At 44.5% G+C, this 27269-nt stretch overlaps 1 protein-coding gene across 1 annotated transcript in view; it reads right to left on the minus strand.

Moving 5' to 3' along the window:
* The window catches only part of LOC115124358 (uncharacterized), a 72812-nt gene extending 46189 nt beyond the window's left edge, over positions 1–26623 (minus strand). The window contains exon 1 of the mRNA XM_065027112.1: positions 26530–26623. Coding sequence (XP_064883184.1) covers positions 26530–26557 — 28 coding nt within the window. The 5' untranslated portion in view covers positions 26558–26623. The remainder of the gene's footprint in view (positions 1–26529) is intronic.
* Between the last annotated feature and the right edge of the window lie 646 nt (positions 26624–27269).

The raw sequence follows: 27269 nt of genomic DNA on the forward strand, positions 1-27269 counted from the left end.
TGAAGACGGCTGCACAGTACTGTCTTTTATCGATGGCGGTTATGATATCGTTTAGTACCTTGAGCGTGGCTGAGGTGCACCCGTGACCGGCTCGGAAACCAGATTGCACAGCGGAGAAGGTACGGTGGGATTCGAGATGGTCAGTGACCTGTTTGTTGACTTGGCTTTCAAGACCTTAGATAGGCAGGGCAGGATGGATATAGGTCTATAGCAGTTTGCGTCCAGGGTGTCTCCCTTTGAAGAGGGGGATGACTGCGGCAGCTTTCCAATCCTTGGGGATCTCAGACGATATGAAAGAGAGGTTGAACAGGCTGGTAATAGGGGTTGCGACAATGGCGGCAGATAGTTTCAGAAATAGAGGGTCCAGATTGTCAAGCCCAGCTGATTTGTACGGGTCTAGGTTTTGCAGCTCTTTCAGAACATCTGCTATCTGGATTTGGGTAAAAGGAGAACCTGGAGAGGCTTGGGCGAGGAGCTGCGGGGGGGGCGGAGCTGTTGGCCGAGGTTGAGTAGCCAGGCGGAAGGCATGGCCAGCCGTTGAGAAGTGCTTATTGAAGCTTTCGATAATCGTGGATTTATCGGTGGAGACCGTGTTACCTAGCCTCAGTGCAGTGGGCAGCTGGGAGGAGGTGCTCTTGTTCTCCATGGACTTCACAGTGTCCCAGAACTTTTGGAGTTGGAGCTACAGGATGCAAACTTCTGCCTGAAGAAGCTGGCCTTAGCTTTCCTGACTGACTGCGTGTATTGGTTCCTGACTTCCCTGAACAGTTGCATATCACGGGGGCTATTCGATGCTATTGCATTCCGCCACAGGATGTTTTTGTGCTGGTCGAGGGCAGTCAGGTCTGGAGTGAACCAAGGGCTGTATCTGTTCTTGGTTCTGCATTTTTTGAACGGAGCATGCTTATCTAAAATGGTGAGGAAGTTACTTTTAAAGAATGACCAGGCATCCTCAACTGACGGGATGAGGTCAATGTCCTTCCAGGATACCCGGGCCAGGTCGATTAGAAAGGCCTGCTCGCAGAAGTGTTTTAGGGAGCGTTTGACAGTGATGAGGGGTGGTCGTTTGACTGCGGCTCCGTGGCGGATACAGGCAATGAGGCAGTGATCGCTGAGATCCTGGTTGAAGACAGCGGAGGTGTATTTGGAGGGCCAGTTGGTCAGGATGACGTCTATGAGGGTGCCCTTGTTTACAGAGTTAGGGTTGTACCTGGTGGGTTCCTTGATGAGTTGAGTGAGATTGAGGGCATCTAGCTTACATTGTAGGACTGCCGGGGTGTTGAGCATATCCCAGTTTAGGTCACCTAACAGAACAAACTCTGAAGCTAGATGGGGGGCGATCAATTCACAAATGGTGTCCAGGGCACAGCTGGGAGCTGAGGGTGGCCGGTAGCAGGCGGCAACAGTGAGAGACTTATTTCTGGAGAGGGTAATTTTCAAAATGAGTAGTTCGAACTGTTTGGGTATGGACCTGGAAAGTATGACATTACTTTGCAGGCTATCTCTGCAGTAGACTGCAACTCCGCCCCCTTTGGTAGTTCTATCTTGACGGAAGATGTTATAGTTGGGTATGGAAATCTCTGAATTTTTGGTGGCCTTCCTGAGCCAGGATTCAGACACGGCAAGGACATCAGGGTTAGCAGAGTGTGCTAAAGCAGTGAGTAAAACAAACTTAGGGAGGAGGCTTCTGATGTTGACATGCATAAAACCAAGGCTTTTTCGATCACAGAAGTCAACAAATGAGGGTACCTGGGGACATGCAGGGCCTGGGTTTACCTCCACATCACCCGCGGAACAGAGAAGGAGTAGTATGAGGGTGCGGCTAAAGGCTATCAAAACTGGTCGCCTAGAGCGTTGGGGGCAGAGGATAAGAGGAGCAGGTTTCTGGGCATGGTAGAATATATTCAGGGCATAATGCGCAGACAGGGGTATGGTGGGGTGCGGGTACAGCGGAGGTAAGCCCAGGTACTGGGTGATGATGAGACAGGTTGTATCTCTGGACATGCTGGTTGTAATGGGTGAGGTCACCGCATGTGTGGGAGGTGGGACAAAGGAGGTAACAGGGGTATGCAGAGTGGGTCTAGGGGCTCCATTGTGAACTAAAACAATTATAACTAACCTGAACAACAGTATACAAGGCATATTGACATCTGAGAGAGACATACAGCGAGGCATACAGTAATCACAGGTGTTGAATTTGGAAAGCTAGCTAAAAACAGTAGGCGAGGCTAATCCGCTAGCACAACAAACAGCAGGTAAAATGGCGTTGACTAGGCAACGGGGCCGACAGGTAAGACAAACAAGCAGAAAGGAGTACCGTGATTAATGGACAGTCCAGCGTGCTTCAGCTATGTAGCCAAGAGATCAGTGTCCAGGGGCAGCGGTGGATGGGCAGGGGGGCTGGGCTGGCGAGTGTTATCCAGGTTTTTTTTTTAAACTAACAATGACTAACTAGCTTGTAGCTGGTTAGCGTCTGGAGGTTCTTGAGTGTGTCATAAAAATAAAAATAAGAGTAAAAGTAATAGCGATTCCGTATCACATTGGGTGAGGCAGGTTTCCGGAAGTTATAAACAAATTAAAAATCAAAAAGAGATAGAAAGTAAATGGGGTCAGAGAGTGATTGGGACGCGGTGGTTCAGACGGTTAGCAGGCCTGTGCTAACAAGCTAACAGTTCGTAGGCCCGAGCTAGACAAGGTAGCAGTTAGCGGACTGGAGCTTGACAAGCTAGCCGTTAGCAGGCCGAATTAGCAAGCAGGGAGATAGCGAGGGCTAGAGAGTTAACCTTTGGGGGGACGTCGCGATGGGGTGAGTCTGTTTATTCCTCTTCATGCGGTGAGCTGGAGATACAGCGATTCAGAAAGCTCGCGGGCCTTGGCCAGCAGATGGATCTTTGGCGATGTCGCAGCGGAAAAGCCTGTTGAAACCCCCTCTGACAATTATGTCGGCGGACCAGTCGTGATGGATCGGCGGGGCTCCGTGTCGGCAGTAGAGGGTCAGTAGAGGGTCCAGGCCAATTGGCAAATTAGGTATTTTTGGACCTCTTCGGCTAGTCGGGAGATGGGCTTAGCTCGAGGCTAGCTCCAGGCTAACTGGTGCTTGCTCTGGGACAGAGACGTTAGCCAGGAGTAGCCACTCGGATTGCAGCTAGCTATTTACGATGATCCGGTATAAAGGTTCAGAGCTTGCGGTAGGAATCCGGAGATGTGGTAGAGAAAAAGCAGTCTGATATGCTTTGGGTAGATGTCGCGCTGGTGTCCTAGTTAGCGTTGAAGACCGCTAGCAGTGGCTAGCTAGTAGCTAGTTAGCGGCTAGCTTCTGATGAGGGTTCCGATTCTAAAGTATAGAAAAAGCAGATCCGTACCACATTGGGTGATGCGGGTTGCAGGAGAGTATATTCAGCCTGTAGTTGGAAAGTGAGATTAAAATATGTACGAAATATATACAGAAAAAAAAAAAACGAGGAAAAACTATATTTACACTATACAGGACGGGACAAGACAAAACACACGTCCGACTGCTACGCATTCTGGATACAACACCATTGGTGGTATCAACACCATTGGTGGTACAGTATAGTGATGTGGTATAATGTAGGTATCGACATCACTGGTGGGACAGTATCGTGATGTGGTATATGGATCAACACCACTGGTGGTACAGTATAGTGATGTGGTATAATGTAGATATCGACACCACTGGTGGGACAGTATCGTGATGTGGTATATGGATCAACACCACTGGTGGTATAGTATCGTGATGTGGTATAATGTAGGAATCAACACCACTGGTGGTACAGAATAGTGATGTGGTTTAATGTAGGTATCAACACCATTGGTGGTACAGAATAGTGATGTGGTATAATGTAGGTATCAACACCATTGGTGGTACAGAATAGTGATGTGGTATAATGTAGGTATCGACACCACTGGTGGGACAGTATCGTGATGTGGTATATGGATCAACACCACTGGTGGTATAGTATCGTGATGTGGTATAATGTAGGAATCAACACCACTGGTGGTACAGAGTTGTGATGAGGTATAGGTTGTCACACCACTGGGGGTACAGTATAGTGATGTGGTATACTGTAGTTATCCACACAACTGGTGGCACAGAATAGGTATTTGGTAAACTGTAGGTGTCAACACCACTGGTTGTACAGCATGATGATGTGGTATACTGTAGGTATCAACACCACTGGTGGTGCGGAATAGTGATTTGGTATACTTTACGAATCAACACCTCTAGTGGTACAGAATAGTCAATCAGTTAGCAGGCTATTTATCAGGTGCTTACTAAAAACTGACATTGCATATGTAACCAATGTGAAATGGCTAGCTAGTTAGCGGGGAGCGCACTAATAGCGTTTCAAACGGTGACGTCACTCGCTCTGAGACCTTGAAGTAGTTGTTCCCCTTGCTCTGCAAGGACCCCGGCTTTTGTGGAGCGATGGGTAACGATGCTTCGAGGGTGGCTGTTGTCAATGTGCAGAGGGTCCCTGGTTCGAGCCCAGGTAGGGGTGAGGAGAGGGTCCCTGGTTCGAGCCCAGGTAGGGGTGAGGAGAGGGTCCCTGGTTCGAGCCCAGGTAGGGGTGAGGAGAGGGTCCCTGGTTCGAGCCCAGGTAGCGGCGAGGAGAGGGACAGAAGCTATACCGTTACACATACAGACCTGCATGAGCCTTACTCCAGTGTGTATAAACTCTAGTCTTACTCCAGTGTGTATATACTCTAGTCTTACTCCAGTGTGTATAAACTCTAGTCTTACTCCAGTGTGTAGATACTCTGTCTTACTCCAGTGTGTAGATGCTCTGTCTTACTCCAGTGTGTAGATACTCTGATCTTACTCCAGTGTGTAGATACTCTGCCTTACTCCAGTGTGTAGATACTCTGGTCTTACTCCAGTGTGTAGATGCTCTGTCTTACTCCAGTGTGTAGATACTCTGTCTTACTCCAGTATGTAGATACTCTGGTCTTACTCCAGTGTGTAGATACTCTAGTCTTACTCCAGTGTGTAGATACTCTGGTCTTACTCCAGTGTGTAGATGCTCTGCCTTACTCCAGTGTGTAGATACTCTAGTCTTACTCCAGTGTGTAGATGCTCTGTCTTACTCCAGTGTGTAGATACTCTGCCTTACTCCAGTGTGTAGATACTCTGGTCTTACTCCAGTGTGTAGATACTCTGGTCTTACTCCAGTGTGTAGATACTCTGGTCTTACTCCAGTGTGTAGATACTCTGTCTTACTCCAGTGTGTAGATACTCTGGTCTTACTCCAGTGTGTAGATACTCTAGTCTTACTCCAGTGTGTAGATACTCTGGTCTTACTCCAGTGTGTAGATACTCTGGTCTTACTCCAGTGTGTAGATACTCTAGTCTTACTCCAGTGTGTAGATACTCTAGTCTTACTCCAGTGTGTAGATACTCTGCCTTACTCCAGTGTGTAGATACTCTGGTCTTACTCCAGTGTGTAGATACTCTGGTCTTACTCCAGTGTGTAGATACTCTGTCTTACTCCAGTGTGTAGATACTCTGGTCTTACTCCAGTATGTAGATTCTCTGGTCTTACTCCAGTATGTAGATACTCTGGTCTTACTCCAGTATGTAGATATTCTGTCTTACTCCAGTGTGTAGATACTCTGCCTTACTCCAGTGTGTAGATACTCTGGTCTTACTCCAGTATGTAGATTCTCTGGTCTTACTCCAGTATGTAGATACTCTGTCTTACTCCAGTGTGTAGATACTCTGGTCTTACTCCAGTGTGTAGATACTCTGCCTTACTCCAGTGTGTAGATACTCTGGTCTTACTCCAGTGTGTAGATACTCTAGTCTTACTCCAGTGTGTAGATACTCTGGTCTTACTCCAGTGTGTAGATACTCTGCCTTACTCCAGTGTGTAGATACTCTGGTCTTACTCCAGTGTGTAGATACTCTGGTCTTACTCCAGTGTGTAGATACTCTGTCTTACTCCAGTGTGTAGATACTCTGTCTTACTCCAGTATGTAGATTCTCTGGTCTTACTCCAGTATGTAGATACTCTGTCTTACTCCAGTGTGTAGATACTCTGCCTTACTCCAGTGTGTAGATACTCTGGTCTTACTCCAGTATGTAGATTCTCTGGTCTTACTCCAGTGTGTAGATACTCTGGTCTTACTCCAGTGTGTAGATACTCTGGTCTTACTCCAGTGTGTAGATACTCTGCCTTACTCCAGTGTGTAGATACTCTGGTCTTACTCCAGTGTGTAGATACTCTAGTCTTACTCCAGTGTGTAGATACTCTGGTCTTACTCCAGTGTGTAGATACTCTGCCTTACTCCAGTGTGTAGATACTCTGGTCTTACTCCAGTGTGTAGATACTCTGGTCTTACTCCAGTGTGTAGATACTCTGGTCTTACTCCAGTGTGTAGATACTCTGTCTTACTCCAGTGTGTAGATACTCTAGTCTTACTCCAGTGTGTAGATACTCTGGTCTTACTCCAGTGTGTAGATGCTCTGTCTTACTCCAGTGTGTAGATACTCTGTCTTACTCCAGTGTGTAGATACTCTGGTCTTACTCCAGTATGTAGATTCTCTGGTCTTACTCCAGTGTGTAGATGCTCTGTCTTACTCCAGTGTGTAGATACTCTGCCTTACTCCAGTGTGTAGATACTCTGCCTTACTCCAGTGTGTAGATACTCTGTCTTACTCCAGTGTGTAGATACTCTGGTCTTACTCCAGTATGTAGACTCTCTGGTCTTACTCCTGTGTAGATACTCTGTCTTACTCCGGTGTGTAGATACTCTGCCTTACTCCAGTGTGTAGATACTCTGGTCTTACTCCAGTATGTAGATACTCTGCCTTACTCCAGTGTGTAGATACTCTGGTCTTACTCCAGTATGTAGATTCTCTGGTCTTACTCCAGTATGTAGATACTCTGTCTTACTCCAGTATGTAGATACTCTGTCTTACTCCAGTATGTAGATACTCTGTCTTACTCCAGTGTGTAGATACTCTGCCTTACTCCAGTGTGTAGATACTCTGGTCTTACTCCAGTATGTAGATTCTCTGGTCTTACTCCAGTATGTAGATACTCTCTCTTACTCCAGTGTGTAGATACTCTGGTCGTACTCCAGTGTGTAGATACTCTGCCTTACTCCAGTGTGTAGATACTCTGGTCTTACTCCAGTGTGTAGATACTCTAGGCTTACTCCAGTGTGTAGATACTCTGGTCTTACTCCAGTGTGTAGATACTCTGTCTTACTCCAGTGTGTAGATACTCTAGTCTTACTCTAGTGTGTAGATACTCTGGTCTTACTCCAGTGTGTAGATACTCTGGTCTTACTCCAGTGTGTAGATACTCTGTCTTACTCCAGTGTGTAGATACTCTAGTCTTACTCCAGTGTGTAGATACTCTGGTCTTACTCCAGTGTGTAGATACTCTGTCTTACTCCAGTGTGTAGATACTCTAGTCTTACTCCAGTGTGTAGATACTCTGGTCTTACTCCAGTGTGTAGATACTCTGCCTTACTCCAGTGTGTAGATACTCTGGTCTTACTCCAGTGTGTAGATACTCTGCCTTACTCCAGTGTGTAGATACTCTGCCTTACTCCAGTGTGTAGATACTCTGGTCTTACTCCAGTATGTAGATTCTCTGGTCTTACTCCAGTATGTAGATACTCTGTCTTACTCCAGTGTGTAGATACTCTGGTCTTACTCCAGTGTGTAGATACTCTGCCTTACTCCAGTGTGTAGATACTCTGGTCTTACTCCAGTGTGTAGATACTCTGTCTTACTCCAGTGTGTAGATACTCTAGTCTTACTCCAGTGTGTAGATACTCTGGTCTTACTCCAGTGTGTAGATACTCTGCCTTACTCCAGTGTGTAGATACTCTGGTCTTACTCCAGTGTGTAGATACTCTGGTCTTACTCCAGTGTGTAGATACTCTGCCTTACTCCAGTGTGTAGATACTCTGGTCTTACTCCAGTATGTAGATTCTCTGGTCTTACTCCAGTATGTAGATACTCTGTCTTACTCCAGTGTGTAGATACTCTGGTCTTACTCCAGTGTGTAGATACTCTGCCTTACTCCAGCGTGTAGATACTCTGGTCTTACTCCAGTGTGTAGATACTCTGGTCTTACTCCAGTGTGTAGATACTCTGCCTTACTCCAGTGTGTAGATACTCTGGTCTTACTCCAGTATGTAGATTCTCTGGTCTTACTCCAGTATGTAGATACTCTGTCTTACTCCAGTGTGTAGATACTCTGCCTTACTCCAGTGTGTAGATACTCTGGTCTTACTCCAGTGTGTAGATACTCTGGTCTTACTCCAGTGTGTAGATACTCTGGTCTTACTCCAGTGTGTAGATACTCTGTCTTACTCCAGTGTGTAGATACTCTAGTCTTACTCCAGTGTGTAGATACTCTGGTCTTACTCCAGTGTGTAGATACTCTGTCTTACTCCAGTGTGTAGATACTCTAGTCTTACTCCAGTGTGTAGATACTCTGGTCTTACTCCAGTGTGTAGATACTCTGCCTTACTCCAGTGTGTAGATACTCTGGCCTTACTCCAGTGTGTAGATACTCTGGTCTTACTCCAGTGTGTAGATACTCTGGTCTTACTCCAGTGTGTAGATACTCTGCCTTACTCCAGTGTGTAGATACTCTGTCTTACTCCAGTGTGTAGATACTCTGCCTTACTCCAGTGTGTAGATACTCTGGTCTTACTCCAGTGTGTAGATACTCTAGTCTTACTCCAGTGTGTAGATACTCTGGTCTTATTCCAGTGTGTAGATACTCTGCCTTACTCCAGTGTGTAGATACTCTGGTCTTACTCCAGTATGTAGATTCTCTGGTCTTACTCCAGTATGTAGATACTCTGTCTTACTCCAGTGTGTAGATACTCTGCCTTACTCCAGTGTGTAGATACTCTGGTCTTACTCCAGTATGTAGATTCTCTGGTCTTACTCCAGTATGTAGATACTTTGTCTTACTCCAGTGTGTAGATACTCTGGTCTTACTCCAGTGTGTAGATACTCTGCCTTACTCCAGTGTGTAGATACTCTGGTCTTACTCCAGTGTGTAGATACTCTGTCTTACTCCAGTGTGTAGATACTCTGGTCTTACTCCAGTGTGTAGATACTCTGGTCTTACTCCAGTGTGTAGATACTCTGGTCTTACTCCAGTGTGTAGATACTCTGCCTTACTCCAGTGTGTAGATACTCTGCTCTTACTCCAGTGTGTAGATACTCTGGTCTTACTCCAGTGTGTAGATACTCTGGTCTTACTCCAGTGTGTAGATACTCTGTCTTACTCCAGTGTGTAGACACTCTAGTCTTACTCCAGTGTGTAGATACTCTGGTCTTACTCCAGTGTGTAGATACTCTGTCTTACTCCAGTGTGTAGATACTCTAGTCTTACTCCAGTGTGTAGATACTCTGGTCTTACTCCAGTGTGTAGATACTCTGCCTTACTCCAGTGTGTAGATTCTCTGGTCTTACTCCAGTGTGTAGATACTCTGGTCTTACTCCAGTGTGTAGATACTCTGGTCTTACTCCAGTGTGTAGATACTCTGTCTTACTCCAGTGTGTAGATACTCTAGTCTTACTCCAGTGTGTAGATACTCTGGTCTTACTCCAGTGTGTAGATACTCTGTCTTACTCCAGTGTGTAGATACTCTAGTCTTACTCCAGTGTGTAGATACTCTGGTCTTACTCCAGTGTGTAGATACTCTGCCTTACTCCAGTGTGTAGATACTCTGGTCTTACTCCAGTGTGTAGATACTCTGTCTTACTCCAGTGTGTAGATACTCTGGTCTTACTCCAGTATGTAGATTCTCTGGTCTTACTCCAGTATGTAGATACTCTGTCTTACTCCAGTGTGTAGATACTCTGCCTTACTCCAGTGTGTAGATACTCTGGTCTTACTCCAGTGTGTAGATACTCTGCCTTACTCCAGTGTGTAGATACTCTGGTCTTACTCCAGTGTGTAGATACTCTGTCTTACTCCAGTGTGTAGATACTCTAGTCTTACTCCAGTGTGTAGATACTCTGGTCTTACTCCAGTGTGTAGATACTCTGCCTTACTCCAGTGTGTAGATACTCTGGTCTTACTCCAGTGTGTAGATACTCTGGTCTTACTCCAGTGTGTAGATACTCTGACTTACTCCAGTGTGTAGATACTCTGGTCTTACTCCAGTATGTAGATTCTCTGGTCTTACTCCAGTATGTAGATACTCTGTCTTACTCCAGTGTGTAGATACTCTGCCTTACTCCAGTGTGTAGATACTCTGGTCTTACTCCAGTGTGTAGATACTCTGGTCTTACTCCAGTGTGTAGATACTCTGGTCTTACTCCAGTGTGTAGATACTCTGTCTTACTCCAGTGTGTAGATACTCTAGTCTTACTCCAGTGTGTAGATACTCTGGTCTTACTCCAGTGTGTAGATACTCTGTCTTACTCCAGTGTGTAGATACTCTAGTCTTACTCCAGTGTGTAGATACTCTGGTCTTACTCCAGTGTGTAGATACTCTGCCTTACTCCAGTGTGTAGATACTCTGGTCTTACTCCAGTGTGTAGATACTCTGGTCTTACTCCAGTGTGTAGATACTCTGGTCTTACTCCAGTGTGTAAATACTCTGCCTTACTCCAGTGTGTAGATACTCTGTCTTACTCCAGTGTGTAGATACTCTGCCTTACTCCAGTGTGTAGATACTCTGGTCTTACTCCAGTGTGTAGATACTCTAGTCTTACTCCAGTGTGTAGATACTCTGGTCTTACTCCAGTGTGTAGATACTCTGCCTTACTCCAGTGTGTAGATACTCTGGTCTTACTCCAGTATGTAGATTCTCTGGTCTTACTCCAGTATGTAGATACTCTGTCTTACTCCAGTGTGTAGATACTCTGCCTTACTCCAGTGTGTAGATACTCTGGTCTTACTCCAGTATGTAGATTCTCTGGTCTTACTCCAGTATGTAGATACTTTGTCTTACTCCAGTGTGTAGATACTCTGGTCTTACTCCAGTGTGTAGATACTCTGCCTTACTCCAGTGTGTAGATACTCTGGTCTTACTCCAGTGTGTAGATACTCTGTCTTACTCCAGTGTGTAGATACTCTGGTCTTACTCCAGTGTGTAGATACTCTAGTCTTACTCCAGTATGTAGATACTCTGTCTTACTCCAGTGTGTAGATACTCTGCCTTACTCCAGTGTGTAGATACTCTGTCTTACTCCAGTGTGTAGACACTCTAGTCTTACTCCAGTGTGTAGATACTCTGGTCTTACTCCAGTGTGTAGATACTCTGGTCTTACTCCAGTGTGTAGATACTCTGGTCTTACTCCAGTGTGTAGATACTCTGGTCTTACTCCAGTATGTAGATTCTCTGGTCTTACTCCAGTGTGTAGATGCTCTGTCTTACTCCAGTGTGTAGATACTCTGCCTTACTCCAGTGTGTAGATACTCTGCCTTACTCCAGTGTGTAGATACTCTGTCTTACTCCAGTGTGTAGATACTCTGGTCTTACTCCAGTATGTAGACTCTCTGGTCTTACTCCGGTGTGTAGATACTCTGTCTTACTCCAGTGTGTAGATACTCTGCCTTACTCCAGTGTGTAGATACTCTGGTCTTACTCCAGTATGTAGATATTCTGCCTTACTCCAGTGTGTAGATACTCTGGTCTTACTCCAGTATGTAGATTCTCTGGTCTTACTCCAGTATGTAGATACTCTGTCTTACTCCAGTATGTAGATACTCTGTCTTACTCCAGTGTGTAGATACTCTGCCTTACTCCAGTGTGTAGATACTCTGGTCTTACTCCAGTATGTAGATTCTCTGGTCTTACTCCAGTATGTAGATACTCTGTCTTACTCCAGTGTGTATATACTCTGTCTTACTCCAGTGTGTAGATACTCTAGTCTTACTCCAGTGTGTAGATACTCTGGTCTTACTCCAGTGTGTAGATACTCTGCCTTACTCCAGTGTGTAGATACTCTGGTCTTACTCCAGTGTGTAGATACTCTGGTCTTACTCCAGTGTGTAGATACTCTGGTCTTACTCCAGTGTGTAGATACTCAATCTTACTCCAGTGTGTAGATACTCTAGTCTTACTCCAGTGTGTAGATACTCTGGTCTTACTCCAGTGTGTAGATACTCTGGTCTTACTCCAGTGTGTAGATACTCTGCCTTACTCCAGTGTGTAGATACTCTGGTCTTACTCCAATGTGTAGATACTCTGGTCTTACTCCAGTGTGTAGATACTCTGGTCTTACTCCAGTGTGTAGATACTCTGCCTTACTCCAGTGTGTAGATACTCTGTCTTACTCCAGTGTGTAGATACTCTGCCTTACTCCAGTGTGTAGATACTCTGGTCTTACTCCAGTATGTAGATTCTCTGGTCTTACTCCAGTATGTAGGTACTCTGTCTTACTCCAGTGTGTAGATACTCTGGTCTTACTCCAGTGTGTAGATACTCTGCCTTACTCCAGTGTGTAGATACTCTGGTCTTACTCCAGTGTGTAGATACTCTGCCTTACTCCAATGTGTAGATACTCTGGTCTTACTCCAGTGTGTAGATACTCTGGTCTTACTCCAGTGTGTAGATACTCTGGTCTTACTCCAGTGTGTAGATACTCTGTCTTACTCCAGTGTGTAGATACTCTAGTCTTACTCCAGTGTGTAGATACTCTGGTCTTACTCCAGTGTGTAGATACTCTGTCTTACTCCAGTGTGTAGATACTCTAGTCTTACTCCAGTGTGTAGATACTCTGGTCTTACTCCAGTGTGTAGATACTCTGCCTTACTCCAGTGTGTAGATACTCTGGTCTTACTCCAGTGTGTAGATACTCTGTCTTACTCCAGTGTGTAGATACTCTAGTCTTACTCCAGTGTGTAGATACTCTGGTCTTACTCCAGTGTGTAGATACTCTGCCTTACTCCAGTGTGTAGATACTCTGGTCTTTCTCCAGTGTGTAGATACTCTGGTCTTACTCCAGTGTGTAGATACTCTGGTCTTACTCCAGTGTGTAGATACTCTGCCTTACTCCAGTGTGTAGATACTCTGTCTTACTCCAGTGTGTAGATACTCTGCCTTACTCCAGTGTGTACATACTCTGGTCTTACTCCAGTATGTAGATTCTCTGGTCTTACTCCAGTATGTAGGTACTCTGTCTTACTCCAGTGTGTAGATACTCTGGACTTACTCCAGTGTGTAGATACTCTGCCTTACTCCAGTGTGTAGATACTCTGGTCTTACTCCAGTGTGTAGATACTCTGTCTTACTCCAGTGTGTAGATACTCTGGTCTTACTCCAGTGTGTAGATACTCTAGTCTTACTCCAGTGTGTAGATACTCTGGTCTTACTCCAGTGTGTAGATACTCTGCCTTACTCCAGTGTGTAGGTACTCTGGTCTTACTCCAGTGTGTAGATACTCTGGTCTTACTCCAGTGTGTAGATACTCTGGTCTTACTCCAGTGTGTAGATACTCTGGTCTTACTCCAGTGTGTAGATGCTCTGTCTTACTCCAGTGTGTAGATACTCTGTCTTACTCCAGTGTGTAGATACTCTGGTCTTACTCCAGTATGTAGATTCTCTGGTCTTACTCCAGTGTGTAGATGCTCTGTCTTACTCCAGTGTGTAGATACTCTGCCTTACTCCAGTGTGTAGATACTCTGCCTTACTCCAGTGTGTAGATACTCTGTCTTACTCCAGTGTGTAGATACTCTGGTCTTACTCCAGTATGTAGACTCTCTGGTCTTACTCCGGTGTGTAGATACTCTGTCTTACTCCAGTGTGTAGATACTCTGCCTTACTCCGGTGTGTAGATACTCTGGTCTTACTCCAGTATGTAGATACTCTGGTCTTACTCCAGTGTGTAGATACTCTGTCTTACTCCAGTGTGTAGACACTCTAGTCTTACTCCAGTGTGTAGATACTCTGGTCTTACTCCAGTGTGTAGATACTCTGTCTTACTCCAGTGTGTAGATACTCTAGTCTTACTCCAGTGTGTAGATACTCTGGTCTTACTCCAGTGTGTAGATACTCTGCCTTACTCCAGTGTGTAGATTCTCTGGTCTTACTCCAGTGTGTAGATACTCTGGTCTTACTCCAGTGTGTAGATACTCTGTCTTACTCCAGTGTGTAGATACTCTAGTCTTACTCCAGTGTGTAGATACTCTGGTCTTACTCCAGTGTGTAGATACTCTGTCTTACTCCAGTGTGTAGATACTCTAGTCTTACTCCAGTGTGTAGATACTCTGGTCTTACTCCAGTGTGTAGATACTCTGCCTTACTCCAGTGTGTAGATACTCTGGTCTTACTCCAGTGTGTATATACTCTGCCTTACTCCAGTGTGTAGATACTCTGCCTTACTCCAGTGTGTAGATACTCTGGTCTTACTCCAGTATGAAGATTCTCTGGTCTTACTCCAGTATGTAGATACTCTGTCTTACTCCAGTGTGTAGATACTCTGGTCTTACTCCAGTGTGTAGATACTCTGCCTTACTCCAGTGTGTAGATACTCTGGTCTTACTCCAGTGTGTAGATACTCTGTCTTACTCCAGTGTGTAGATACTCTAGTCTTACTCCAGTGTGTAGATACTCTGGTCTTACTCCAGTGTGTAGATACTCTGCCTTACTCCAGTGTGTAGATACTCTGGTCTTACTCCAGTGTGTAGATAATCTGGTCTTACTCCAGTGTGTAGATACTCTGCCTTACTCCAGTGTGTAGATACTCTGGTCTTACTCCAGTATGTAGATTCTCTGGTCTTACTCCAGTATGTAGATACTCTGTCTTACTCCAGTGTGTAGATACTCTGGTCTTACTCCAGTGTGTAGATACTCTGCCTTACTCCAGTGTGTAGATACTCTGGTCTTACTCCAGTGTGTAGATACTCTGGTCTTACTCCAGTGTGTAGATACTCTGCCTTACTCCAGTGTGTAGATACTCTGGTCTTACTCCAGTATGTAGATTCTCTGGTCTTACTCCAGTATGTAGATACTCTGTCTTACTCCAGTGTGTAGATACTCTGCCTTACTCCAGTGTGTAGATACTCTGGTCTTACTCCAGTGTGTAGATACTCTGGTCTTACTCCAGTGTGTAGATACTCTGGTCTTACTCCAGTGTGTAGATACTCTGTCTTACTCCAGTGTGTAGATACTCTAGTCTTACTCCAGTGTGTAGATACTCTGGTCTTACTCCAGTGTGTAGATACTCTGCCTTACTCCAGTGTGTAGATACTCTGGTCTTACTCCAGTGTGTAGATACTCTGTCTTACTCCAGTGTGTAGATACTCTAGTCTTACTCCAGTGTGTAGATACTCTGGTCTTACTCCAGTGTGTAGATACTCTGCCTTACTCCAGTGTGTAGATACTCTGGTCTTACTCCAGTGTGTAGATACTCTGTCTTACTCCAGTGTGTAGATACTCTAGTCTTACTCCAGTGTGTAGATACTCTGGTCTTACTCCAGTGTGTAGATACTCTGCCTTACTCCAGTGTGTAGATACTCTGGTCTTACTCCAGTGTGTAGATACTCTGTCTTACTCCAGTGTGTAGATACTCTGGTCTTACTCCAGTATGTAGATTCTCTGGTCTTACTCCAGTATGTAGATACTCTGTCTTACTCCAGTGTGTAGATACTCTGCCTTACTCCAGTGTGTAGATACTCTGGTCTTACTCCAGTGTGTAGATACTCTGCCTTACTCCAGTGTGTAGATACTCTGGTCTTACTCCAGTGTGTAGATACTCTGTCTTACTCCAGTGTGTAGATACTCTAGTCTTACTCCAGTGTGTAGATACTCTGGTCTTACTCCAGTGTGTAGATACTCTGCCTTACTCCAGTGTGTAGATACTCTGGTCTTACTCCAGTGTGTAGATACTCTGGTCTTACTCCAGTGTGTAGATACTCTGACTTACTCCAGTGTGTAGATACTCTGGTCTTACTCCAGTATGTAGATTCTCTGGTCTTACTCCAGTATGTAGATACTCTGTCTTACTCCAGTGTGTAGATACTCTGCCTTACTCCAGTGTGTAGATACTCTGGTCTTACTCCAGTGTGTAGATACTCTGGTCTTACTCCAGTGTGTAGATACTCTGGTCTTACTCCAGTGTGTAGATACTCTGTCTTACTCCAGTGTGTAGATACTCTAGTCTTACTCCAGTGTGTAGATACTCTGGTCTTACTCCAGTGTGTAGATACTCTGTCTTACTCCAGTGTGTAGATACTCTAGTCTTACTCCAGTGTGTAGATACTCTGGTCTTACTCCAGTGTGTAGATACTCTGCCTTACTCCAGTGTGTAGATACTCTGGTCTTACTCCAGTGTGTAGATACTCTGGTCTTACTCCAGTGTGTAGATACTCTGGTCTTACTCCAGTGTGTAAATACTCTGCCTTACTCCAGTGTGTAGATACTCTGTCTTACTCCAGTGTGTAGATACTCTGCCTTACTCCAGTGTGTAGATACTCTGGTCTTACTCCAGTGTGTAGATACTCTAGTCTTACTCCAGTGTGTAGATACTCTGGTCTTACTCCAGTGTGTAGATACTCTGCCTTACTCCAGTGTGTAGATACTCTGGTCTTACTCCAGTATGTAGATTCTCTGGTCTTACTCCAGTATGTAGATACTCTGTCTTACTCCAGTGTGTAGATACTCTGCCTTACTCCAGTGTGTAGATACTCTGGTCTTACTCCAGTATGTAGATTCTCTGGTCTTACTCCAGTATGTAGATACTTTGTCTTACTCCAGTGTGTAGATACTCTGGTCTTACTCCAGTGTGTAGATACTCTGCCTTACTCCAGTGTGTAGATACTCTGGTCTTACTCCAGTGTGTAGATACTCTGTCTTACTCCAGTGTGTAGATACTCTGGTCTTACTCCAGTGTGTAGATACTCTAGTCTTACTCCAGTGTGTAGATACTCTGGTCTTACTCCAGTGTGTAGATACTCTGCCTTACTCCAGTGTGTAGATACTCTGCTCTTACTCCAGTGTGTAGATACTCTGGTCTTACTCCAGTGTGTAGATACTCTGGTCTTACTCCAGTGTGTAGATACTCTGTCTTACTCCAGTGTGTAGACACTCTAGTCTTACTCCAGTGTGTAGATACTCTGGTCTTACTCCAGTGTGTAGATACTCTGGTCTTACTCCAGTGTGTAGATACTCTGGTCTTACTCCAGTATGTAGATACTCTGGTCTTACTCCAGTATGTAGATTCTCTGGTCTTACTCCAGTGTGTAGATACTCTGCCTTACTCCAGTGTGTAGATACTCTGCCTTACTCCAGTGTGTAGATACTCTGTCTTACTCCAGTGTGTAGATACTCTGGTCTTACTCCAGTATGTAGACTCTCTGGTCTTACTCCGGTGTGTAGATACTCTGTCTTACTCCAGTGTGTAGATACTCTGCCTTACTCCAGTGTGTAGATACTCTGGTCTTACTCCAGTATGTAGATATTCTGCCTTACTCCAGTGTGTAGATACTCTGGTCTTACTCCAGTATGTAGATTCTCTGGTCTTACTCCAGTATGTAGATACTCTGTCTTACTCCAGTATGTAGATACTCTGTCTTACTCCAGTGTGTAGATACTCTGCCTTACTCCAGTGTGTAGATACTCTGGTCTTACTCCAGTATGTAGATTCTCTGGTCTTACTCCAGTATGTAGATACTCTGTCTTACTCCAGTGTGTATATACTCTGTCTTACTCCAGTGTGTACATACTCTAGTCTTACTCCAGTGTGTAGATACTCTGGTCTTACTCCAGTGTGTAGATACTCTGCCTTACTCCAGTGTGTAGATACTCTGGTCTTACTCCAGTGTGTAGATACTCTGGTCTTACTCCAGTGTGTAGATACTCTGGTCTTACTCCAGTGTGTAGATACTCTGTCTTACTCCAGTGTGTAGATACTCTAGTCTTACTCCAGTGTGTAGATACTCTGGTCTTACTCCAGTGTGTAGATACTCTGGTCTTACTCCAGTGTGTAGATACTCTGCCTTACTCCAGTGTGTAGATACTCTGGTCTTACTCCAATGTGTAGATACTCTGGTCTTACTCCAGTGTGTAGATACTCTGGTCTTACTCCAGTGTGTAGATACTCTGCCTTACTCCAGTGTGTAGATACTCTGTCTTACTCCAGTGTGTAGATAGTCTGCCTTACTCCAGTGTGTAGATACTCTGGTCTTACTCCAGTATGTAGATTCTCTGGTCTTACTCCAGTATGTAGGTACTCTGTCTTACTCCAGTGTGTAGATACTCTGGTCTTACTCCAGTGTGTAGATACTCTGCCTTACTCCAGTGTGTAGATACTCTGGTCTTACTCCAGTGTGTAGATACTCTGCCTTACTCCAATGTGTAGATACTCTGGTCTTACTCCAGTGTGTAGATACTCTGGTCTTACTCCAGTGTGTAGATACTCTGGTCTTACTCCAGTGTGTAGATACTCTGTCTTACTCCAGTGTGTAGATACTCTAGTCTTACTCCAGTGTGTAGATACTCTGGTCTTACTCCAGTGTGTAGATACTCTGTCTTACTCCAGTGTGTAGATACTCTAGTCTTACTCCAGTGTGTAGATACTCTGGTCTTACTCCAGTGTGTAGATACTCTGCCTTACTCCAGTGTGTAGATACTCTGGTCTTACTCCAGTGTGTAGATACTCTGTCTTACTCCAGTGTGTAGATACTCTAGTCTTACTCCAGTGTGTAGATACTCTGGTCTTACTCCAGTGTGTAGATACTCTGCCTTACTCCAGTGTGTAGATACTCTGGTCTTACTCCAGTGTGTAGATACTCTGCCTTACTCCAATGTGTAGATACTCTGGTCTTACTCCAGTGTGTAGATACTCTGGTCTTACTCCAGTGTGTAGATACTCTGGTCTTACTCCAGTGTGTAGATACTCTGTCTTACTCCAGTGTGTAGATACTCTAGTCTTACTCCAGTGTGTAGATACTCTGGTCTTACTCCAGTGTGTAGATACTCTGTCTTACTCCAGTGTGTAGATACTCTAGTCTTACTCCAGTGTGTAGATACTCTGGTCTTACTCCAGTGTGTAGATACTCTGCCTTACTCCAGTGTGTAGATACTCTGGTCTTACTCCAGTGTGTAGATACTCTGTCTTACTCCAGTGTGTAGATACTCTAGTCTTACTCCAGTGTGTAGATACTCTGGTCTTACTCCAGTGTGTAGATACTCTGCCTTACTCCAGTGTGTAGATACTCTGTCTTACTCCAGTGTGTAGATACTCTGGTCTTACTCCAGTGTGTAGATACTCTGCCTTACTCCAGTGTGTAGATACTCTGTCTTACTCCAGTGTGTAGATACTCTGGTCTTACTCCAGTGTGTAGATACTCTGGTCTTACTCCAGTGTGTAGATACTCTAGTCTTACTCCAGTGTGTAGATACTCTGGTCTTACTCCAGTATGTAGATTCTCTGGTCTTACTCCAGTATGTAGATACTCTGTCTTACTCCAGTGTGTAGATACTCTGGTCTTACTCCAGTGTGTAGATACTCTGCCTTACTCCAGTGTGTAGATACTCTGGTCTTACTCCAGTGTGTAGATACTCTGTCTTACTCCAGTGTGTAGATACTCTAGTCTTACTCCAGTGTGTAGATACTCTGGTCTTACTCCAGTGTGTAGATACTCTGCCTTACTCCAGTGTGTAGATACTCTGGTCTTACTCCAGTGTGTAGATACTCTGGTCTTACTCCAGTGTGTAGATACTCTGGTCTTACTCCAGTGTGTAGATACTCTGTCTTACTCCAGTGTGTAGATACTCTAGTCTTACTCCAGTGTGTAGATACTCTGGTCTTACTCCAGTGTGTAGATACTCTGGTCTTACTCCAGTGTGTAGATACTCTGCCTTACTCCAGTGTGTATATACTCTGGTCTTACTCCAGTGTGTAGATACTCTGGTCTTACTCCAGTGTGTAGATACTCTGGTCTTACTCCAGTGTGTAGATGCTCTGTCTTACTCCAGTGTGTAGATACTCTGTCTTACTCCAGTGTGTAGATACTCTGGTCTTACTCCAGTATGTAGATTCTCTGGTCTTACTCCAGTGTGTAGATGCTCTGTCTTACTCCAGTGTGTAGATACTCTGCCTTACTCCAGTGTGTAGATAATCTGCCTTACTCCAGTGTGTAGATACTCTGTCTTACTCCAGTGTGTAGATACTCTGGTCTTACTCCAGTATGTAGACTCTCTGGTCTTACTCCGGTGTGTAGATACTCTGTCTTACTCCAGTGTGTAGATACTCTGCCTTACTCCAGTGTGTAGATACTCTGGTCTTACTCCAGTATGTAGATACTCTGCCTTACTCCAGTGTGTAGATACTCTGGTCTTACTCCAGTATGTAGATTCTCTGGTCTTACTCCAGTATGTAGATACTCTGTCTTACTCCAGTATGTAGATACTCTGTCTTACTCCAGTGTGTAGATACTCTGGTCTTACTCCAGTGTGTAGATACTCTGCCTTACTCCAGTGTGTAGATACTCTGGTCGTACTCCAGTGTGTAGATACTCTGGTCTTACTCCAATGTGTAGATACTCTGGTCTTACTCCAGTGTGTAGATACTCTGGTCTTACTCCAGTGTGTAGATACTCTGGTCTTACTCCAGTGTGTAGATACTCTGTCTTACTCCAGTGTGTAGATACTCTAGTCTTACTCCAGTGTGTAGATACTCTGGTCTTACTCCAGTGTGTAGATACTCTGTCTTACTCCAGTGTGTAGATACTCTAGTCTTACTCCAGTGTGTAGATACTCTGGTCTTACTCCAGTGTGTAGATACTCTGCCTTACTCCAGTGTGTAGATACTCTGGTCTTACTCCAGTGTGTAGATACTCTGGTCTTACTCCAGTGTGTAGATACTCTGGTCTTACTCCAGTGTGTAGATACTCTGTCTTACTCCAGTGTGTAGATACTCTGGTCTTACTCCAGTGTGTAGATACTCTAGTCTTACTCCAGTGTGTAGATACTCTGGTCTTACTCCAGTGTGTAGATACTCTGCTTTACTCCAGTGTGTAGATACTCTGGTCTTACTCCAATGTGTAGATACTCTGGTCTTACTCCAGTGTGTAGATACTCTGGTCTTACTCCAGTGTGTAGATACTCTGCCTTACTCCAGTGTGTAGATACTCTGTCTTACTCCAGTGTGTAGATACTCTGCCTTACTCCAGTGTGTAGATACTCTGTCTTACTCCAGTGTGTAGATACTCTGGTCTTACTCCAGTGTGTAGATACTCTGCCTTACTCCAGTGTGTAGATACTCTGGTCTTACTCCAGTGTGTAGATACTCTGCCTTACTCCAGTGTGTAGATACTCTGGTCTTACTCCAGTGTGTAGATACTCTGGTCTTACTCCAGTGTGTAGATACTCTAGTCTTACTCCAGTGTGTAGATACTCTGGTCTTACTCCAGTGTGTAGATGCTCTGTCTTACTCCAGTGTGTAGATACTCTGTCTTACTCCAGTGTGTAGATACTCTGGTCTTACTCCAGTGTGTAGATTCTCTGGTCTTACTCCAGTGTGTAGATACTCTGTCTTACTCCAGTGTGTAGATACTCTGTCTTACTCCAGTGTGTAGATGCTCTGTCTTACTCCAGTGTGTAGATACTCTGGTCTTATTCCAGTGTGTAGATACTCTGCCTTACTCCAGTGTGTAGATACTCTGCCTTACTCCAGTGTGTAGATACTCTGGTCTTACTCCAATGTGTAGATACTCTGGTCTTACTCCAGTGTGTAGATACTCTGCCTTACTCCAGTGTGTAGATACTCTGTCTTACTCCAGTGTGTAGATACTCTGCCTTACTCCAGTGTGTAGATACTCTGGTCTTACTCCAGTATGTAGATTCTCTGGTCTTACTCCAGTATGTAGGTACTCTGTCTTACTCCAGTGTGTAGATACTCTGGTCTTACTCCAGTGTGTAGATACTCTGCCTTACTCCAGTGTGTAGATACTCTGGTCTTACTCCAGTGTGTAGATACTCTGTCTTACTCCAGTGTGTAGATACTCTGGTCTTACTCCAGTGTGTAGATACTCTGGTCTTACTCCAGTGTGTAGATACTCTGGTCTTACTCCAGTGTGTAGATACTCTAGTCTTACTCCAGTGTGTAGATACTCTGGTCTTACTCCAGTGTGTAGATGCTCTGTCTTACTCCAGTGTGTAGATACTCTGGTCTTACTCCAGTATGTAGATTCTCTGGTCTTACTCCAGTGTGTAGATACTCTGTCTTACTCCAGTGTGTAGATACTCTGTCTTACTCCAGTGTGTAGATGCTCTGTCTTACTCCAGTGTGTAGATACTCTGGTCTTACTCCAGTGTGTAGATACTCTGCCTTACTCCAGTGTGTAGATACTCTGGTCTTACTCCAGTATGTAGATTCTCTGGTCTTACTCCAGTGTGTAGATACTCTGTCTTACTCCAGTGTGTAGATGCTCTGTCTTACTCCAGTGTGTAGATGCTCTGTCTTACTCCAGTGTGTAGATACTCTGTCTTACTCCAGTGTGTAGATACTCTGGTCTTACTCCAGTATGTAGATTCTCTGGTCTTACTCCGGTGTGTAGATGCTCTGTCTTACTCCAGTGTGTAGATGCTCTGTCTTACTCCAGTGTGTAGATACTCTGTCTTACTCCAGTGTGTAGATATTGTATTCCTCTGCCTCCTCCTGTTGATCTGTGGTTGGCAGGGAGGACTGCAGCTGAGGAGGCTGATCAATACTGGACACTAAACCCATTCTCACCCAGGACAAACACTGTTGCCACACCCAGGCGGGCAGACCTACACACCACGCTGCTCTCTCCAGCTCTTTACACTGCAGTATCAGCAGCACACACTCACTTCTTCACTAAATCAAGTGTTAAACAACAGCTTAGAAGAACCCTAGCCTAAATTCAGTCACCATGGTGGTCAAAATCGTAGGACAGAAACATTGCCATAGTTACAACATGCTTGACATTTAAGAATGATTCTGTTTTTCCCATTTCCTGACATTTAATCATCGTAAAAAATCCCTGTTTTAGGTCATTTAGGATCCCCACTTTATTTTAAGAATGTGAAATGTCAGAATAATAGTAGAGAGAATGATTTATTTCAGATTTTATTTCTTTCATCACATTCCCAGTGGGTCAGAAGTTTACATTTACTCAATTAGTATTTGTTAGCATTGCCTTTAAATTGTTTAACTTGGGTCAAACGTTTCGGGTAGCCTTGCACAAGCTTCCCACAATAAGTTGGGTGAATTTTGTCCCATTCCTCCTGACAGAGCTGGTGTAACTGAGTCAGGTTTGTAGGCCTCCTTGCTTGAACACACTTTTTCAGTTCTGCCCACATATTTTCTAAAGGATTGAGGTCAGGGCTTTGTGATGGCCACTCCAATACCTTGACTTTCTTGTCCATAAGCCATTTTCCCACAACTTTGGAATGTCTTGAGATGTTGCTTCAATATATCCACATCATTTTCCGACCTCATGATGCCATCTATTTTGTGAAGTGCACCAGTCCCTCCTGCAGCAAAGCACCCCCACAACGTGCTTCACAGTTGGGATGGTGTTCTTTGGCTTGCAAGCCACCCCCTTTTTCCTCCAAACATAACGATAGTCATTATGGCCAAACAGTTCTATTTTTGTTTCATCAGACCAGAGGATATTTCTCCAAAAAGCACGATCTTTGTCCCCATGTGCAGTTGCAAACCCTAGTCTGGCTTTTTTATGGCGGTTTTGGAGCAGTGGCTTTTTCCTTGCTGAGCAACCTTTCAGGTTATGTCGATATAGGACTCGTTATACTGTGGATATAGATACTTTTGTAGCTGTTTCCTCCAGAATCTACACAAGGTCCTTTGCTGTTGATCTGGGATTGATTTGCACTTTTCGCACCAAAGTATGTTCATCTCTAGGAGACAGAACACGTCTCCTTCCTGGGCGTTATTACGGCTTAATGGTCCCATGGTGTTTATACTCGGGTACTAAGGATGAACCAGACTTGTGGAGGTCTACAATTTGTTTTCTGAGGTCTTGGCTGATTTCTTTTGATTTTCCCATGATGTCAAGCAAAGAGGCATTGAGTTTGAAGTTAGGCCTTGAAATACATCCACAGGTACACCTTCAATTGAGTCAAATGATATCAATTAGCCAATCAGAAATATCTAAAGACATGAAATCATTTTCTGGAAGTTTCCAAGCTGTTTAAAGGCACAGTCAACTTAGTGTATGTAAACTTCTGACCCACTGGAGTTGTGATACGGTGAATTATAAGTGAAATAATCTGTCTGTAAACAATTGTTTGAAAAATTATTTGTGTCATGCACAAAGTAGATGTCCTAACCGACTTGCCAAACTATAGTTTGTTAACAAGACATTTGTGGAGTGATTGAAAAACGAGTTTTAATGACTCCAACCTAAATGTATGTCAACTTCAGACTTCAACTGTATATCCATGGAGATACAATTCAATCACTTGTTAATAATCAAACTTCTAATTCTATGTGTACAGCGCTAATTTAACACAGTTATCATGTCTTCACTATTCACCTCACACTCGCTGCCAGCTGGTTTACATTCTAGACATCAACTCATTCTACAATGTCTTTCATCCTTTGGAAACTTCATGTGTTGTTATCTCTAGTTCGCAGTTATTTCTAAAGGGGGGGAGGGCACCTCACTCACTCACCATCATGTCACACTTTTGACCTCAATACCACAGCTGGGGTCACTTCCATTTCAATTCAGGCAGTTGAAATAAGGATAATAATGGGCAGCTTTAAATTTGTTCACTGGATTTCAAGTAATTTCCTGTTGAATTTAAATGGAATTGATCCCATCCTTGTTCACCTCTAACCTACATGTGTCCTTCAGCCATTTAAAACTACTAGGTACTGTACCTCAGTGCTGAGAAATACTACTACAGTACTAATATATCTTCAAGTAAGTAGCCTCCAGTATGTCTAGAGGTTTTTGCTTAAAGGGAAAATCCACTCAAAAACAACATTTTGCTATTCTTTTCAGTAGTCCACTGTTGATACAGTCCGAGTTTTCAAGCGATTGGACTTTCAAGAAGCAACGTGTCACCGGCCACACCATCATGCTGTACTGAGTGTTCATGAATCATTATGTATTGAACGTTTGTTTGTGATTGTACAAAGTGGATGACAAATATTTCACAATGCACTTCATGTAAGTACTTTAGGCCTATATTTAAATCCAAAGTAAACCCGATGTACACATTTTGCACACAGAATAGACCAATGCAGTCATCATCTATAGACTACTGGCACGTCCTCCTCTGTTTTTCTGTAGCATATCACAATCCACTTGTTGTTGATGTTTCCTATTGAAGATGCTACTGTACACATGAATCATTTCATATTCTCATTCTGTACATACATTCTATGATTTCTGAGGTGTGTTTACCTTTAATCGTATGCATTATTATTTACTACCTCGCCACCCCACCCCACCCTGACTCCTCAGCAGTCCTGACGTTGATTTACCTAAAGTGTCACAGATGGGTATTGTCCAGGACAATCCCAACCTGAATAGCCCTCCATGCAATCCCATACACTCTTTCCCTCACGTATTCCCCTCCCCCTCCCCCTCCCCCTCTCCATCTCAACCCCTCCCTCCATCTCCCCTCCTCTTTGCCTGCAATACAATTCAGCATGTCTTCCCTCTCGCTGCCTGCCTCTCTCCCTCCATCCCACCTCATCTCTCTTTCTCTCTCTCTGTCTGCCTCTCTCCCTCCATCCCACCTCATCTCTCTTTCTCTCTCTCTGTCTGCCTCTCTCCCTCCATCCCACCTCATCTCTCTTTCTCTCTCTCTGTCTGCCTCTCTCCCTCCATCCCACCTCATCTCTCTTTCTCTCTCTCTGTCTGCCTCTCTCCCTCCATCCCACCTCATCTCTCTTTCTCTCTCTCTGTCTGCCTCTCTCCCTCCAGCCCACCTCATCTCTCTTTCTCTCTCTCTGTCTGCCTCTCTCCCTCCATCCCACCTCATCTCTCTTTCTCTCTCTCTGTCTGCCTCTCTCCCTCCAGCCCACCTCATCTCTTTCTCTCTCTCTCTATTTATACACATAATACTACACTACACAGTAGAATATTTCCCTCTTTCTTCCCTCTCCTTCTCTTCCCTTATCTATCTCTCCCTCTCTGTGAATAGCAACTGTCATAGCATTTTCAATCTGCCTCCCCCGTCTCCCCCGTCTCCTCCTCTTCATCCTTCTCTCTCTTTCCCTCCCACACACACATATACTCTGCCAGGCATCATCCTGAATCAAGGCAGGAGGGAGGGGGGGAGAATGCACACACTCAGCAGCGCATTTTAACACATATTGTCTCTGACATCTTGGCCAAACGTGAATTGTCAAGCCCCATCTAAACAGTGACGTGGTTACCATCCACCCCCTTCTTCATCCCGCGGTCCTCACAGCCTATTCACACACACACACACACACACACACACACACACACACACACACACACACACACACACTGTACGTAACAGCAGCAAGCAGGACCCCTGTCCCCTCACCCAGCCCCCAGCCCCAACCACAGCCCCCAGCCATAAGAGAAGAATAGCAGGTCTTACTGAGTCTCCGTGAGCCGATGCATCCCATGGTGTATTCACAAAGGCCCTGGATACAAGCAAGGAAGCGTTACCCTGACACCATGCATTCTCTCTCTCGCGCTTCTCTCTCTTGCTCGCTCGCTTCACTCTCACTCGCTGTCCTGCACACTGTCTCTCCCTCCCTCTCTGGCTCTCTCTCTCTTCTGCGCTTGCTCGCTCAGTCTCTCTCCCTCTCTCTTTACCAGTGCAGTGAGGGTCTTATACGATCCCGTTAGTAAGTTAGTATGACAGAGAGACAGCTTTTAGTTAAATATGGAAGAGAGATATTATTATTATTATTGCTATAACTATAACTTGTATTATTACTATTATTATCATCAACATGTGTTGACATTGTGAACATTATTATTACCATAATCGTATTATATCTGTGTTATATCTGTAGTGAAATCCTAGAGATATGGTAATTGGGAAATCAGGCTAATAGGAAAGGGAAGCATCATATTATTGACAGGCAGTACTCTTGTCCATTAGCCTGTGAAGGGCAGTGTGTTGAATGCTGTGGCTTGTAGCCATACCATTAGAGGTTCAATAGCAGGGGACTGAGTGGTGGGCTTTGTCATTGTTGTGGATATAACTGCACTGCTGTAATATTGGAGCTGTAAAACGGGGTTCTCTCTCTGTCTCCCTCTCCTGTGCACGAGCTGCCTAACAACGCACTGCAGAGGTTTCCCAGCCCCTCTACCCATCCTTCTCTCCCC

This window comes from Oncorhynchus nerka, linkage group LG14 (assembly GCF_034236695.1).
Source record: "Oncorhynchus nerka isolate Pitt River linkage group LG14, Oner_Uvic_2.0, whole genome shotgun sequence".
Classification (NCBI taxonomy): domain Eukaryota; kingdom Metazoa; phylum Chordata; class Actinopteri; order Salmoniformes; family Salmonidae; genus Oncorhynchus; species Oncorhynchus nerka.